Source organism: Chaetodon auriga, chromosome 1 (genome assembly GCF_051107435.1).
Source record: "Chaetodon auriga isolate fChaAug3 chromosome 1, fChaAug3.hap1, whole genome shotgun sequence".
NCBI lineage: Eukaryota > Metazoa > Chordata > Actinopteri > Chaetodontiformes > Chaetodontidae > Chaetodon > Chaetodon auriga.
In genome coordinates, this window is record NC_135074.1 from 27,371,418 (window position 1) to 27,389,609 (window position 18,192).

At 42.8% G+C, this 18,192-nt stretch overlaps 1 protein-coding gene across 15 annotated transcripts in view; it reads left to right on the forward strand.

Moving 5' to 3' along the window:
• The window catches only part of neo1a (neogenin 1a), a 151,593-nt gene that overhangs the window by 66,701 nt on the left and 66,700 nt on the right, over window positions 1–18,192 (forward strand). For all 15 annotated transcript variants that reach the window (XM_076732746.1, XM_076732692.1, XM_076732737.1 and 12 more), the window contains exons 3-4: window positions 13,283–13,558; window positions 14,810–14,960. In XM_076732746.1, the coding sequence (XP_076588861.1) occupies window positions 13,283–13,558; window positions 14,810–14,960 (427 nt within the window). The remainder of the gene's footprint in view (window positions 1–13,282; window positions 13,559–14,809; window positions 14,961–18,192) is intronic.

Consider the following 18,192-nt stretch of genomic DNA (forward strand, 5'->3'; position numbering starts at 1 on the left):
GAAGAGATCCTGTGGAAGATGAGAGTGTACCAGTCAGAGAACACGCTCATCCTCCACAGAGTCTCCTCACTATCAGGATGTGTGTGTGCATTCTTCCAAGCTGTACAATAACTTGTGCTCCAAGGTCAGTGATAAGTATCTCGCCTATTGTTTATTCACACACAAATACACACACACACATAGAGGTAGACAAGGCAAAACAACAGTACCACACCATGTCTTCTAGTCTACACACTGGCAACGCTTTTGCTTTTATCCTTCCTCTACTTCACCTGTCAGCTTCCTTGCACCTCAGTGCTGCATTTTAACACTCAGGTCTCAATTCCTGTTACATTTACAGCCATGGGAACATAAAGCAAGCCTGGATACAGGTATTGCATCAAAGCATTTGTCTTTGATGTCGGGAATATACGTATTAAATCTTTCTTGAGGCGAGGGGATCGTGCAACTTTGCGCTTCAAGCACAAAAATATGCCGACCAATTTGTATCAGTGAAACATGGATTACACAAGCACAGACACGCCTGCTATCTTTGTTTAGGTTTTATTTCCATGTTGGACAACACAGTGTGCACGTACACAAGTGCTCACATATACAATATACAATTAAGACTCATCAGAGGTTGATTTTGTGCAGAGGCATCCAGCGTAGCATCTGCTCCATTTGAAGGCAATGCACTGCAGATGGACTGGAGTAATTGCTAATGCCACACTGTCAGACCGTCCAGGTGTTCTGGAGATCTGTCGCATCCTTTTCCATTAGGATTGAATGATTGATTAGATTGCCTTCATTGTTACTTTGTCCTCCTCACTGTTCCTGATGTGATTATTTCAATACTTCTGCTTTGGTTTCCTCTGTTTACTGTTAGGAGAAAAGCCACCGCTGCACATCAGTAAACATATCCTGTTCATATTTGCAGATTTAATTAACCACAATGAATGGTTTATCTATCCATATGTGTAAAGAGTTCATCACTGAGGGCATAAATGCTGCAAACTATGATCCTTATTCAAATACAAATCTTGCCCTCCTGCAGCCTGTTCAGTATGTGTTCACAGTATCTGATGTCTGTGTCTGCTGTCGTTTGTTTAATCTGTATTATACATGGCATCTGCATCTTACCAGACATGGCTAATGAACTTTGAAACTGTGTGTGTTTTATGTCTGCGTGGAGAGATTGGTCATCTCATCATATCTGATCCCGTCCTGAAATATGAGCACCTCTGCTTGGCTTGTTATTGGGGCTCACTGGAGCATCTCAGAAACGTGTTTACAAGATACATGTCTTTCAGTTCTTGACAGGTGTGCCGGTTTGCCAGAACATAATACAACTTTTTTTTTTTTTATCTTTCCACATTTTTCCCAATGTTTTCGGTTTAATTTCAGCTCTCCACTTTCAGCTCCTCAGACTTGATCAAGCTCTATCGATCTGTCTCTCAGATGTCCAAGTCTATTTCCCATTTTCGTCATGAAACTTGAACCTGTCCCCATTATGTTGATCCTCAATTTAAACCCTTATTATTTGCACACAAACAAAGTGTAATATTTGATCTGGAATCTAACATTAGTGCTAGAGATGTTGTGTTTGTATGATGGCCACGGGGAACGGAGGACTGCTAACTGACGTTAATTTGCCACACCATCACACCTATTGACGAGGTAAACGATGATAAATGCTCCCGGCCACGTTGAGTGACATCATCACCCTGCACTGCATCTGTGTTTTCAGAAACATCTGCTGCTCCCAGGCCGCCAGTCCCATACTCACATGTATACATACTCACACAAAGACAGGAGTAGTCCTGATCTGCGAGAAGTGTTTCTTGGAGAAACCCATCCATCTCATGATAGATTACCAGCAGCCATTCAGCCTGCCTCTGTAACATACACTCTGAAAGACAATTCCCTTTAAGTTCAGGAGTCAAGCTGATGCTTTGCATGGTTGACTACTCGAGCTGCCTCGCTCTGTCTGTACTGCATTTCTTCATCAACAATACCCCAGAACCCATGCAGATACTTCACGGTGATATGTGTCTCCATTATGTTACTATATGTGCAAATGTGTATGTTAACAATCCTCTTGAAACACAGCTCTCCTGTAATCTCACTCATGCAGGAAATGTTTTGCTTTACCTTAGCTTCATTGGGCTATAATTTGAAGCACACACCCACACACAGTTTTAAAGCGAAGTGCTAAATTATGCTGAAGAATACGTCTGCTCAGTGCTTGTATGCAGTGTTTGACACTTTTGCATTTAGCTCCCATAGATCAATGCAGAAGAAGAGAGTTCTGTGAAAAACGGGGTGCTGCTTTTATCATTGTGCTATGATGATAAACTAGTTGTCAAGTTGTCAGCCTTTTTTTTTTGAGTAGATATCCTTAATATTTTTACTGTTAGTAAGAGAACATGGTTTTCTGTGGAGCATTGAGGAGTCCTGCTGAGGTCCTAGTTTTTTCTGTGGACTTTACTAGGTCTTAGTTTTACTTGTCTCCAGCACAGCCTCGCTGCTCTCCCCTCTCTGCCCCTTACTCCATCATTTCTGCTGAGGAAGATGCTCCATTTTCTCCTGGCCTCATCCTCCATCCATCTCATTTCCCCCACTAGCTGCTCTTGCAGGGTTGGAGCATAAACAGAGCAACAGAGCCGCGATAGCATCTACAGATGTGCCGCCAGCATCCCCAGATAAGAACCAGTAGCAGCATGCCCCTCTCTAGCAAACAATAGAGCTCCCACCGAAATGTGTGGTGGGAAGATGGAGAGGAAAGGGGAGGGGTGATAGGAATGGGTGGAGGCTGAATGAATGCGACTCACTGAGTAATGCGGGGAGTGAGGAGGAGACAGCGCAGGCTGAAAAATTGGAAGGAGAGGTGGATGGTGCTGTAGGGAGGGAGGGAGTAGGCCAAATGAAGGGGAGAGAGGTGAATATGGAGAGGTTGTCCCTTCAGTTCCTATCTATGTGTCCATCAACAGCAGGACAGCAGTGTGTTTGGCTCCTTTATCTGGATGGCCCATTGAGCTAGTAGAGGGTGGAGGGGCCCTTCATTCCAGTGGAGGGGGGTGTTGCTCTGGGCCTTAAGGAAACAAGCACTTGACGAAAGATGTGAGGACGGGCCGCTGATAGCTGCTCTTTGTGGCACCTGTGTTGGATTTGATTGGCATCCCCTTCATACTCTCCTCTGACGTTGGAGGCGGCCCTGTTGAGCTTCTGTCTGCATCCTCTCTTACCTCTCACCTCCTCCTCCCCTCTTCTTTCTGATAAAGGAGCGAGGGAAAGGGGGGAGGTGAGACAGGGAGAGCAAAGGGATGTACGGCCGTAGTGCCAACACATTTATCTGCGCTCGGGTAATGGGAGCAGCCACGGTCTCCTGTGGCAACGACCTCTGCAGAAGGTTAGCTTCAAAATGGGCCAAGAATGAGCTAAATTCCCAGTGATAAAACAAGACACCTTAACATGATTAAGGGCCCTAATGCAATCAGTATTGTTTCAGCTACAACTCAATTACCTGTAATGAAAAAGGGCTCTTTTCCCCTCGACACTGTGGGGTGTTAGCCTGGCTGGAGGTCTGACTGTGAACAGGTGAAACGTACACGGGAAGCAGACAGGTGGTACCCTGGAAAGAGAGATTAAGTGCTCACATGCTGACTCACCAACGGAGGATCATGGAGAACGACTAAGTCCAACATAGACCCCTCAGCTGCCTCACAGTTTAAAAGAACTGCATACAGCAAACATTGTCCTGGGGCTGATTGGAGCTGATGCCAACAATTAGCAGGCTAATTTTTAATAGACAGGAAATTTAGCAGGAAATGTCTTGATCATCATTTGTTCGTGAAGTGAGTATTTCTAGGTTTTTAAACTCAGAGAAATCATATTCAACTGTGGGAAATTCTAATGGGCATTTGTCATCATTTCCTGATGTTAGACTAAATGATTAATCGTTGAATTAGGAAAATATTCCATGGATGAATTGATTAGTTGCAGTCTTACACCCCAGTTGTTGTTTTTTTTTTTTTTTTTTTTTTTTTCTTAATCTGCAAGGCCTTGTGCAGTGACATCTCAGAGGCTGACAAATGACCCCTGCTGTGTGGGTGCGGTTGCTGGCCGGATGGCTCGTAACGACTATTGACAGTTTTTGTCTGTGTGGAGATGAAAGGATTGCACAGACACTCATCCATTGTGCATTTCAGGTGTCATGGTTTTGGTTCGTAAAGCAGGCACATATTATTATTGTTGTAGTAAAACCTTTTAGTAAATAATAATTAGTTTTGGAAGATATGTACCGTGACATGCTAGCTGTTGTTTTTTTGGTCCCATTAATAATGTGGTGATAATCCAAATCAATGAACTGGACTGTTCTCATTAAATCACGTACAGATGCTTGATTCATTACCTGCTCCTGCCCTCTTTCTATTGAAAAAGAAGTATTTGGCGTGATGTGGTCCATTTTGCTATTACAATTTTCATACTAGCACTGATGACCCAGAAAAGGTTGGTGTCTGATTTCCAAGTCACTTGCCCTTCAAAGACTTGGGACAAGACTTGGACTCGGTTTAGAAGTGTTTGTACTTGGATACTTTAATACATTTTACTACAAGACATGATTGCCGTGGTTGACATTTTGAATATATATATATATATATATATATATATATATAATTAACCAATAAAAGCACAGTTTTGGTATTGAAATGAACATTTTTGAAAAGGAAATCTTCATTTCCATCTCACTGTTGTTCCCATCGCAGCTGACCTGGGCCTGTCGTGTGTCCGTCTCCATCCGTCACCATCCATGAGCCTTGTAGTCTCTCCTCTGTCTGTTCCCACAACAGGCAATCAGAAGCTGTCAGGGTGCCAACTGTGCCTCATCCTGATGTGTCATTTCCCATCTAGACACAATTAATTGCCTGAGATTTCATTGCAGCCTGATCTCTTTTTTTATATACAAGGAGAAAAGAAACTCGGCAATCAAACGGGAAACTTGTCGCACTCGTAGGCAGGTTACTGTCATTTGTTTAGAGCGGACCTTTTACAGTGGCTGTGCTGTAAAGTGCGTGTTATATTGCCTAACTTTCTGATCGCTGTTGTAAAATCAAAGCAAGAAATCACTTCAGTGAAGAGAGAGAAATGTAGTCATCAGGCGGAGGAGGTGACTTCTCCTCGCCTCAGTTGTACTCTAAACAGCAGCTGCGCCCCAGGGCCCATCCACTGATAGTCATAAATGTTTAGAAGGGCGTTCTTTGTACAACATCTGGTCTACACCCAGAGTGGTTTAGCAGTTAAAAATATCCCTCCCCTGGCTAAGAGCTATCTGAGATGTTAAGCCCTGCAGAGTTAGCTTAACATACTTAAAGGTGTCTGCTGGCTGAGGATCAATGCCTTCAATACGCTACTACTACTACTCCAGTAGGCGTCTGTGTGTAGCTTTGTATTTGTAATGGTGTATTTTATACTGACCTCCTGCCATCCCTGTCTTGGGGTTGTCATATTGGAAATTTAACAATAGGCTGATGTGTCATTCTTGGACACCAGTTGTTGTTAAGGGTTTTGCCGTACTCTCTGCCGGCAGTGACTGGTTACGAGGTCCGGATATGCTCTTTCTGTCATCTCCTGCACCCAAGAGGCATTTTTACAGCCCAGTAGATAAAATAAGAACCCCCGTCTGAGGTTGACTCCTGTGGAACACCACCCATCCATCTTCTGTCTGTCCTTCTGATGTGTGTACACAACACAAGCATTTCTGTGTCAGGGAGTGTGTGTGCCTTTGTGGGTGCCATTGTTCTGAGCACATATCACAGAGTTCAAAAGTGCTAGTTCATCTTCAAGCCACAGTCTGTCCACTGATTAACTGATTGTTCATTACATGTTTCAGTCTGCCAAAGGTTTCTGGCGTAAGCTGCTCTATGTTTAGCTCGGTTGTAAACTGTTGTCATTGTTATCCGTTTATGTTAACAGACAGCTGTTTGGATCAGGTTAAAACTGGACGCATTTGATGAATGAAGATTTAGGCCGTTTTTATGGTCCAGCGTCGTTTGTGTTTTGGCAGTCTGTCCCAGTCACCTCTCCCTGTTGGTGAAAAAGACAAATATGTTGCGATGACACAGACAGACTGTGCATTTCATCATTTGCACAGTATGTCAGGCTTGTCAGGCTTCATACATGATGAAGTGCCTCTGTGACTTCTTTATTAGATTCCAGCACACAGTCATTAATTAATCCTGTTTTCATTCTTGTCAATCTTGGGAGACCTCCCACCTGTCACCCTCTGTCAGGATGAAGGTTGCTGTTACCTTTTACGGGGGAGCCAGTGAAAAACATCAGCAGACATGTTTTCCAAAGCTGACAGGACCTTCAAAGTTCATGTTCCTTCAGCTCTCTTTGTTTGTTTAGTATGGAAGCAGTAAACTCTATTTTGTACAGATTTAAACTTGGAAGTATAAGTGTATTTTTAGATGAACAGTCTTTCTCATAAATCGGTGGTTATATGTCGATTTTACATTCCCTTATCAGGCCATACAAACTTAGTAATTAAACACTGAGGTTTTCTTTGTAAAATACTTGAATCAACTCCATTTCTGACCACATCCCATATTCGTATTAAACAAAAGAAGCAAAAAGCAAACTCCCTCTTGGCGAAGGATATAAAGAATTCATGTTGTGGTTTTCATGTAACATGCACAGCCACTTAAGAACATCACTAAAGCGCCACTCTTCAAAGCTAAATTTTACAATGATCTTGGGTGCATTAGCGAGATAATCTTTTTTTTTTTTCTGGAAACCATAAACCCTGAAGTGCCTTTATTAAGAGTGATAACGGGGGGTGAACATTGTTGTCTTTGTGCCACTGAAGGGAATGTGTATGAGTGGGTTTTGCAGTACAATGGAAATAAAGTTTGAAAACAGGTAAAGCAAAGAAGATATATAAGCACTCGTCTCTCAGAGCAGACATTTGTTTTTCATGCAGCTGATGTTTTTCACTGCCTGTCAGCTTCCATGGTGTTGACTGTGCTTATGCACACAAACTTGCATGCACATAGAAAATGTGTTAATAATCATACATAACCAATGCTTTACCAATGGGAGGTTGATTTTCTCGGACTGAAGCCTGTGAACATTTTGGGCCGACAGCGTTTTCTCAGGAACCCAGAAGGAATCGGCCCACTGTCTTTTTAATCCAAACTTAAAAGTAAAACTTAATCCCTGAAATTGGATGCGGAACACTCAAATAAGTGAAACGTCTAGTTTTATTAAAGCTTCAATCAATAGAGAAATTCTGAAGAAAAGTATCACGTGAAATCCAGCTTGAGCAGAACAAATCCTTAAGCAGAACAAGTTGTGCGAGATTTTTCTGTATTTTTCAAATTACACTGATTTCCCAATTCATAATATGCAAGCGTACAAGCTAACACAACACAATACAGCATCCCCGCAGTGAATCGTGCTGCTGTGGAGTTTATAATGTTCAGAGAGGCCTTGATCTAGCTCTGTGGTCTTCTTTTTGATATTGTTGTATTTGACTACATTGTAATGAAAAAGATATTTTAACCACCCCTGTATAAGAAACTATATTCCAATGACTCTACTAACCAGAAACTACCAGAGAATTAAGTGAAGGGGTCTCTTACACAGAGCCAACACACGTTTAAGCTTGTGCTGCAGTTGGTTTGTATGAGATTGTGCAGGTGTACCTAATAAACTGGGAACTCACAGTGATATCTACATAAGTTTCCCTTTGTGTTTGACTGAGTGGAGTTCTCTTTAAATTGTGCATTTGAAGTCATCTTAAAGTACTAAAATATCAGTGAGGCATGAATACTTTCCTGTAAGAGTATAATGTAAGTGTTGTGAGGTTGAATGGCGTGATTTGCTTTAATGGAGGACGCCCTTAGAAATATTCTCCCCTGAAGCTCTGAAAGCTTCAATTAGGGAATTAATTATCACTTGCGATACAGCTGGCCTTAAAGAGAGCCTGAATAGAAGGAGGTGAGTAAAGTAAAGTGCATATTGTACAGGGAGATGTTACAGCTCGGAGATGCATGTAGACCTTGCCTGAACACGCACTTCTCAAAGCGAGTATACCTGATAGACATAATCGCCTTTTTTTTTTTTTTTTTTTTTTTTTTCCTTTGACCACTTGATTACCCTGCCACTCCTCCATTCGCCCTGAGTCTCAGATTTTCATTGCCATTGATTGGATCTCTTCACACTGTCTAATTTACTCTTCGTCCAGGATTACATCTATCACATCGCTTCCTGAATCTGGTCCTTCTGGGCTTAGCAACCTCAATTCGGCTGTGTCTGGTTTTGTGAAGTTCTTAAATGCGCCAGCAGTAGGATTGTGGTTGGTCTGTATTCATGTGCATGGATTGCAAAACTGTAAGAGATAAAGGAGGACAATGTCACAGGGAAAGGCGGAGCTGGCAAATGCATCATTGTGATTTAAAGTAAAAGTGGTCACTCCGCCAGTAAATATCAATTTGTAACAGTCAGTGCATTGTACGAATTATTCTGACATAAAGGGCCTTAATTTACTTTTTTAGTGTACCCACTTTCCTTCAGCCTGACTTGTGTACTTCAATTTCATGTATTGATTTCCTGCATTTCCCAGAATGACTTTCACAAAACCCGAGAGAATGGGCGTGAACTTGTTGAATTCAGAGTGGGAGAAAGAGAAGTAGTGGAAATAATAGTGTGATAAGACTGAGAGTTCCACTCATGGCCGTGTTACATTCTGGTCTACTGGCTCTGCTGTCTGTGTCGAGATGAGGATGTCTGTCTCTTTTGTGATGTATTTCTTCCTTTTCATTGTTCACGATTGCACAGTGTCAAATCTAGAGAAAGGACCCTGCTCTTTGACTCTATGGGACTGACACCAAAACCAAACATCTACTGCTGATCTCCCAGTATTCTGCTGTTAAGCTCCATTGTAGCTGTGCTCAAATTCAAATTGCATACTGTATGTTTATCTCCCGTCATGCATTCCCTTCATATTTCATTTCATTTCATCTCTCATTTCCTGTGCCAGCAGGGGGCATAAGCCAGAGCTGGAAAACAGCCCAAGTCACTGGTCAGTACAGTCTTGTACAAGGAAACAAACTGGCTCCGAGTCAAGTCACTTGCAGCGTGTGTTGTACATGCATGGTTTAGCCAGCATCCCATAATGCCTGTAGCCATGACCATTCCAGTAACGACACGACGTGTTGCTTTGTTTCCACCAGTCTTTTGACAGCATTAGCCAAGCATAAAGTTTGGTGTTTTTTCTTAAGTGCTGACTGCCAAATTGGTGGTTCTAAGAAGACTGTTGTTGTGCAGCTCAGTTTTAAGTGGTTATCTTGTTTAGCACTAGGAATTTTAGAAATTGTCCTTTTCAGCAGTTGCCAGAATAAAGATTTGTGTATTTGAAGAAATGCCATATAGCCTGTTCCTTGAGCAGCAGAGCCAGCATTTAATTTTCTATCCTTCTTTGTGAATGCAGATGTTAGTTCAGAGATAAATATAAGCAGATTTGGGCTGTTATTTTATACATGCCTCTGCATTTTAGAGTCAGAGTTGGTAGAAGTATGTGTAACAATAGATATTTACATTAATTGCATTGATAACTGATCCAGATCAAGTTAGATCTCATCTGTTCGGTATCCTTTGGTATAAACAGTTCCAGTTTAAATGGCTTGGAAAATATGAGCACGCTCGAATGCATTGACTGTGTCCGCTTTTTTCATCGCTTTTTTAAATGTATTTATTTTACATGCCAAAATTTCAGTGAAAAATGAGTTATTTTATGTTACCAGTCCAACCAAACAGCACTTTGTCAGGCCAGAGCCATATAAGGAACTATAAGCCCTCTGGGTGACTCCAAAATGTAAGCCATTTTCTCCCCTTGATTACTTAAACTGACTCCGCTTGAAGATATGTAACATAGTGCACTGTTGTATATTTGAGCCAAGGTTAACAGCAGCCATTCTGCAGTCAGTTACAAATTCAGCTGAATCTAGAGGGAGATCCTTAAAGCCTTCTGCATATTTCATTAAGCTGCTCATTGTTATTCTATACCTGATTTTAATTAAAAATAGTAGGAACCCAACTGTGTGATTTAAGTGTATGTCTGTGTATGTGCATGCGAGCACACTCGGTTTTGCTCTGAGGTGGGGCAGACAGTCGTTACGCCTGTTCGCAGCTCTCTGCAGCACAATTCTTTTCTGCTAATCTCCCTCCAATGATGGACACATTCATTCATTAGCATTCATATGATTAGAAGCTCTGCTGGCAAAGCCAAGCACATGATGTAGGCTTTGGTGAATCTAACTAACCACTCTCCCCGGATGACGCATTTGGTGCCACCGCTTGGTTAACCGCTTTATTTTCTCTGAAAATGCTGTTAGAGGCACAGTAAAATCAGCCGAGTCACATTTTGCTCTCATTTCTGTTTTATGAAATAAACAAAGAAACTCCTTTCCATGAGCAAAAAACTGTCTCCATTCTTGTGTTTTGACCACTGGGACATTACTGTTCTCTTGGAGTCATTTGTCCATATCACACTCTGGTAATAAGTGTTGAGATTGGCACTACAGCACTTCAGTATATGGTGCTGAGCTTGGGTGTAGACAATGAATCTCCCACCCAGTCAATTTCAATGGAGAATTGTGATTAATTGGAATCGATAGTATTAGCATGGACACACCACTTCCCATCTGTAATACCCTGCCTCGACCCACACGTAATGCGCTTGTGAACACTTCAGCCCGACCACAAAATACACACACACGTACATACAGAGACACACACATACATATTCAAGACATCATTACGTGAAGCATCCACTTCATTAACAGTGACTGTTACAAAACGGCATGGCATCATCTTATGTTATGCCTGTGTGAGTTAGAATCCACACATGTAGTCTCACGCAGCAGACTGATGAACTCAGCCTGGAGAGATGTGATGAGGCAGGAGGAACAAAGGATTAGTCGATGGAGAGCTGAAAGCACAGCAGAGTCACTGCAGAGTGAGTCGGAAAGCGAACAACAATCCGAGCTGATGTTGTGAGGTTATTGTGTTTTCTCTCCTCTCTGCAAAGGCTCCGTCTTTGTGTAAGCATAATTTCTTGTCATGTCTGCGTGACTGTCAGGGCTCTCTCCTGTGTCCTCTTTGGGCCAAATGTCAAGTCTCAAGTCGTGGGTATATCTCTCGCTATTAGGCCTAAGGCACATTAACTCAGGGCATCATCTTCAGCCTCATCTTTTGAAATGTCATTGCTCCACCGGTTCAAAGGATTGCCGTCCCTGTGTCGAGGGCACTGTCTAAAGTTTAACATTTCAGTTATAGCCAGTCCATGCATCTAGTTTGCCTTCATCAGATTGGTGCGGTTAGGCAATGAGCCAAGACAGCTACGCTGTTTGATCTCTGCTCGAGTGAAAGTGAAAGTGCTTATTCTGCTTTGTGAATACAAGTGCTGAATTGTTCAGTATCTCGAGTGCTAATGTCATTTTTTTGTGTCCACGTTGGTCAAGTAAGATTAGGCAAACATATCTGCTTGTCTGTAGGTTCAGCAGGCAGATATACCCCTTAATGTTCACTATGAGGAATGAATGAAGTTTATTCATGTGTCACTCCTTCATATAAAAACCACATAATACCAAGCAAAATAAAATGGATGCTGAGGGACCGCTTCACTGAAACTGAGAGACACATGCACATAAAAATAAAGTTAGGGATTCGCTGTAATAACACCAAACACTCTCAAAGCTTGTACAATATTGTACATTTTTGTTATTATCGTCAAGACAATGATGTTGTTCTTACAGTCAACACCACCACCATGTAAGTACCAGTATAACCTCCTGAGCTGCATAACCCGCAATGAAATTTCTGTTTTTTTTTAAAGCATTTATTCAGTTTTTCTAGCAAAAATTAAAGCTTCACTGAAAGCCTGATGTATATCCCCAAATTCCCCTTAAGGTTGGTTAGACTGATTATTCACCCTGCGCTACAGCTGCTAATCATAACAAAAAGTATTTGATTCATTGAGTCTAATCTAAATGATTCAGCTGGGGCTTTTTTTGGACGCTGGCGTGATTATACAGGAGGTGATTGGCAGCTTTGATACAAAAATATCAGTACTGGAATCGGCTAAGCCCATATTAGCTGAACTATAGTGCTGAGATATGTACTCAGAGAAGCTGTGCGCGTTGGCCTGGGCCAGAGGAGACTATCTAGCTGGTGGGGCCTTATCTTAAAGTGTGATTTACCGTAGAGCTGCTCTTGGCAGGGGATTTGAAGGGCTGTCTGTAGGTGAGAGAGGGCAGAGACACCAAATCGTCACTCAGCAAGTCTTCAGCAGCACTTCCTGTGTAAGAGCGCAGTTACAGCAGGCAAACTTGCATTCATAAATAGATAAACACACAGACTGAAACAAGCCTCTCTTTCTCATCCTTAGTCACACATATTTTTATCCAGTCATTTCTTCCTCACGCAGACACACACACATTGCCAGGGGGACAAACACAGTCAGCCCAAAAACTCAAGAGGCCCTCCATGGTAATAACACAGCATGGTGTTCTTTTTATTGTGGATGGAGTGGCCTTCTTACTTTTTAAAAACAACTCTTCCTTCTTCACTAATAAACCCAAGAATACCATTTGCAGTTTACACATTGTAAGTTCTTTTTAATTGAAGCCATTGTGCGCGATTGTTTCGAACGCGGCCCGCGAGTGTTGGTTTCAGATCAATGGCTTCAAACGCAGGAAATAATTATTTTGCGTCGAGATGAAAGTCGGGGTACAGCAGCGCAAACAGCCTGTGGATCCAGCCTTTTTTAATTAGTGCTGTGTGTCTCCTGCTCTGCATGGCAAATTAGCATCCACCATCGAGGATAAGTGATTGTGCTACACAACTGTGTGTGGGTGGTTGTGTGTGTGCATGAGGATTTGCACACACGAAGGTCGGGGGTGGATGGGGCGGTTACATTTTTTTTGGCCCTTTCCACTCCTGAGAATCTACCCTGAATATGGACTGCAAGATGTCAATGCCAATATGCTGTTATGTTTTTCAGCTCTAAAGATTAGACCAAGTATAATCTTGTCATTGTTTTTCGAAGGTTTTAAAGGTTTTCTGAATGACTGCCCCTGCTGCTGTGTTAAAGGTCTAGGTTAAGGTTTAAAACACCTTAATGTGTATGTTTGTGTAGGAACATTATAATTCACATCGCGTGTGACCTCTGAAATGTTTGTTATTCTGTTGATGTTGGAAGTGAGTGCTGGTTTTACATCCTTATCTTGTCTTTCAGGGATGCCCAGGTTCGCCAGCCAGCCATTGCCGGCCACTGCGCATGTAGGAAGCAGCCAGGTGATGGCATGTGAGGTCAACTCAGATCTGGTGCCCTTCACCCGGTGGGAGAAAGACCGCCAGCCGCTGGAGCTGAGCACCAGGCTGGTCCAGCTGCCCAGCGGAGCCCTGGTGATCAGCAACACCTCAGAGGCCGACGCTGGCCTTTACCGCTGCCTGGTGGAAAATGTGGGGTCGTCCAAGTCCAGCGACGAGGCCCAGCTCCAGATAGTGCCAGGTAATTTGAGGAAATAAGTTTTGTCAGACAGCGGGGGAAATGTTGTCCAGCAAGAAGGCAGATCAGAGTTTTTTATTGCTAGGTGTTGCATTTCATAGTTCACAAACATATGATGCTTTCAGGAATGATTTAAGATGTGTTGGACACCACATGTCCTTTGTTATCCAACAGTCAGAGCATTTCTCCTGCTTGTCCTTATTTGTATGTGGTAAACATTTTCACATCCTTGAGTGCAGTGCAATTATGTTTCTATTGTAGAAGCTCTTGTGCAGTAAATTGAAATTAAAATGTAGTTCAGTGCATCATTTGATTACAGTTGTACATGGTGTCCTCTCAGGGTTGCTCATTACCTTCAGCATGAGGAAATCCGTAGTGTAGTGAGAGATGGTTGAATGACAAAAGGAGTGGTGTAACTCCCACTGGGCTTATCAGTGATGCTAACAGTAACTCAGCTGTAGCTCAAAAGGGGGCTGAATTCCATTGTGGCAGTGTCTCGCTGTGCCCCTCTAGAAGTTTTATTTACTGAGTTGTTAAGCACCAGGCTCCTGGCAGCACAGAGAAGATATTAGAGGTCATAAATCAGACTTCAACAAGACCCAAGTGGGGGTCTTTATCTCTGTATGTCTCCTCTAAGGATGTGTGGCGGAGTGGCAAAAGGCTGGATGCATACAGAAGGAAAACCCATGAAGCTGAATGAGGAGATTGAAAGAAATTTTGTTTCGATGCCACCAGATGTTGAAGCAACCAAAATACATTGATTTCTTTGAAGTCACAAGTCAGCTTGAGAATAAAGTAACTTGGGTGAGAGAGTTGAAAATGATTTCATGCATTTCTATTTTTTTAATTAGAATCCTGGTGTGAGCTTTATAGAATTATTATCTAAGCTAAACTCGCTAAGCTAATGATTAAAAAAATGGAGCTTTGCAGTCACATTGCTAAAGTCCTGCGTGTGTGCCGGGGTGTCACATGACCCTGTGGTTATTGCAGGATGATACTCAGGCAGTTAGTAGCAGCTGGAATTATATGGGATCACTCTTTACTGCTAAAGAGCCGAGACCTCAGCTGTCTCAGACATCAACATGGACATTATTCATCGGACCATTCTTGGTTTGGGTGTCCCATCAGACATGAGTTCTTTTGAAGTTTTTAAGACAGATGACACCCGATGTGAAGAAGGTCACTGCTCTGCTTCACTAACTCCCCCAAGCCTTAACCTCAGCCTGAACCCTGACCTTTTTTCTCCCATCTTAGAAACTGGAGAAGAGAGGAAGCTGGAATTCCTGGTGCAGCCTGTGTCTGTGACCAAGGTGGTGGGCGCCAGCGTGCTGCTGCCCTGCGTGGTCGCTGGCTACCCTGCACCGCATATCCGCTGGATGTTTGGAGACAAGCTGCTGGAAGAAAGGTATGAACATGAACTCTGGCTGTAAGTTGGATTTACAGTACCTTTTTGATCTGTTCCAGAAATTTCGGATGCCTTAAAGTGCAGCTTGTTTTCTCAGCGTTTGTTTCTGCTCTGACTCGTGTACAAACTGCTGTGCTGTACCTTATTCAAACTCACCTTTCAAAATCACCTTTACCCATCAGTGTCACAAGCAGTTACTCTAATGCATCACATCGCTGTGCACAGCATCCCTCTGCTCTCAAGCATTCCTAGCTTTTGAAAAGCAACACAGACCATAATGTACTCCTCCTTTGTACCCCATGCCTCTGGCCTCCAAAAGCTAACCTGTTAGTCCTGGCGCCTGCCCCCCAAGGTGTTAATGCTATTCTGCCACTGCTACCCAGAGAGCCTCGGGGGGGGACCTGGAAGTGCCAATGGAGCCACTTCAGCTGGGAGACAAGGCTGCAGGGCTGCCAGCTGAGGGGAAGTTCACAAATTAGGAGCCAAGAGAGAGTGTCACAGCGCCTGTGCTCTCACTCCTCTGGCTCTCATTAGCTCAGCCAGAGCAGCTCAAATCCCTTGGAGAGAATTGCACTGGACATGGGAAGTTTGATTCTCACCAATTAAGAAAGCGCTTTGTTTGCCTAACCCCTGTGTACAAGTCCAAGAGAATAATAACTTTGCTACTTGTGGGGTCAACAGAAAATAGCTGAAATAGGGCTCATTTGTCTCAAGCCAGCCCAAGAATGGGATTTCTACCTTCTGTGAAATTAAATGTAAGGTCATCACATTGCTAACCGCAAGGCTCCAGTGTGGCTTGGCCAAGAATATCATTAAACTTGCCAACCTTTAGTTCCAAGCACAGCATCACATCTCGAGCTAAGTGTCTTAAACACCTATGGAATTGTCAGTGAGTACCTCTGACCTCCAATGGGAGCTGGCTAAAAAGGTACTTATTAATCTACCTTGTATTAATTACAAAACACTATCCAGTGTGCATAGCCACCCCCGAGGGTGTCTCTGTTGGTAATTAGCAAGCATACTCTGAACAACCAGGGAAGTCTTCAAGATATTGAAGTGGACCCCCATGCTCCTGCCTTCAGAGCAGAAATGGATTGTGTGGCGAATACATTACCGAGACCGTTCTTTTGATTTTAATACGACATTGACAATTAAAAAGAATAGCAGTGGAGCTTTCTTTTTTCTCCTTGAGAGTCTCCTGTCCCTCTCAGGCATTACATGAGAGACAGAAGAGCTGCCGTCAATTAAAAATTGGTGTGGCATGCCGTGTAAAGCAGGGAGAAAGGGGAATCTGCACAAGAGTCTTTAATTGGTCTTTGGTGCACAGCACAAACGGGGCCTTGAAAGTGGCGATGCCGAAACTGCAGACATGAGATGAAAGTTTATGAAGATGTGTCAAAGCCAGCAATTGAAGGCAGGGTGACTCACTGACAGCGGGGATTATCACATTAAGCTTCTGCCGCTGATGCTTCAATGCGGTCATGTCCCTTGTTTTCTCTCTGTCTCTCGCTCAGTATGTGTTCACAATAGCAGAAAGACAATTTTATCCTGAGCCGCAGATAATGTAGGTGATTCAAACTGAGTGCAGCATGAAACCATGCATGGTAATTTCAGACAATGTTAATTCTTGGAAGTATAATTCTTCTCAGTAATTCTTTGCTTGTCGCTCTACAAGCTCCGGACAGACTCCTTTGAAGTACTTTAGGATACTTTTTAAGACACAGTGGAATCCTTCAAAAGTCTTTTCCAAATGTGCCATATAAGGGATGTCTGTTGGATTTCTTTGAGCAGCCTCATTAGTATGTTATTCATAGCCCATCAGAAGACTCACACTGCTGTTTCTTTTGTGTTACCTGTCCATATTGCCATGTTGGACTTAGCGGCTGTTCTCAAAGTCTTTGATGTCTGTGATGACAGATGGGGACAGAGTAAAGACCTGGAAATGGAAATTTAAAACAGGTGGTTGTCTAACTCTGAGTGGTTGAGATGTTGATTTCTCTGTTGAGTTACTGTGTCCATCTCTTAAAAGTCCGGCATTCTGCGATCATACCACACAATGTTTCTGTTCCAGATTAGGCAGTCACAGTCATAATGTCTCCGTGTGACTTGGCAAAGACGTGTTGGTTATCAACAGTCTGTTACACACATGAAAAGGTAACAGGTAAATGGATAGGAGCTGAAGGAACGACGTCACTTTTCCACCTGACACCACCAACAAGTAACATTTATATACACAAGCACAGTTTTATGAATGAAGGTCAAGCTGGAGCCTTCATCGTCACTCAGCTGAGAGGGAGGACTGTCTTTCATTGATTGTGTGGGTGCACAGCGTACATACAGTTCGCAGAGAGAGAGACATTTCACCCTCAGGAACACTTAATATGGTACAGTGCTACTGAGTCGAGACAGATAGTGATAGTGAGAGAGTTCACGGACATGAAATAAAACAAAACTGGTCTTTGGCTTTGCCGTGTTTGCAGGTGTGCACGGACGAGTGCAAGAGTATGCCTGTTGTGAGTCAACATCATGGACGCCAATACAAAAAATCTGACATGCTAGTCTTTTTGTTGGGACACCTTGAAGCTCAGTTGCTGCGTTGGCACTTTACACAGGATAAAACAAGCGACACTCATTTTCATTCCTGTTGCCTCATTTTTTTTGAGTCAGACAACATCGATCGTATTGTGTTATCTGATCCCAGCATTTAATCTATATATTGACAATGAAAACCAATTACTTTGAAGTGATTGTAATTGATATATTTTTTGTTTAACTTTAGCAGATTTTCAGTCATTGGATATGTTTCTGTATACTTTTTCATAGAGAAAGGGATTCTAATCTGTTATGCTTGTAACATGTTGTTTCTATGCTCACCACTGTCCACATCCTAGCTTCAAATTCATTTAAGCTCAGAGAAAATCTATTGCCAAGGACCTCCAGCTCACCACCATGACAGAATATGGAACACTTCAAGCTGTTCAGTCAACGTGTTGAAAAAACATACTTAGCATATGCCCCTTGTGTCATCGATAGCGTCCCCAGGTCCCAGTGTGGACAGAGAAACAGGCCTTTGGATTTCTCACTCATGCCGGTCCTGATGACACTCAAAGGACAGTCATCTTTTGTTCTTGGAAGTATCACTCTATCACCTAATAGAATTCCCCAGCAGTCAATAAAATGGATGAATTATGCATGTCGGCCAGCAACAGGGAATTGACAGGGCATGTAAATC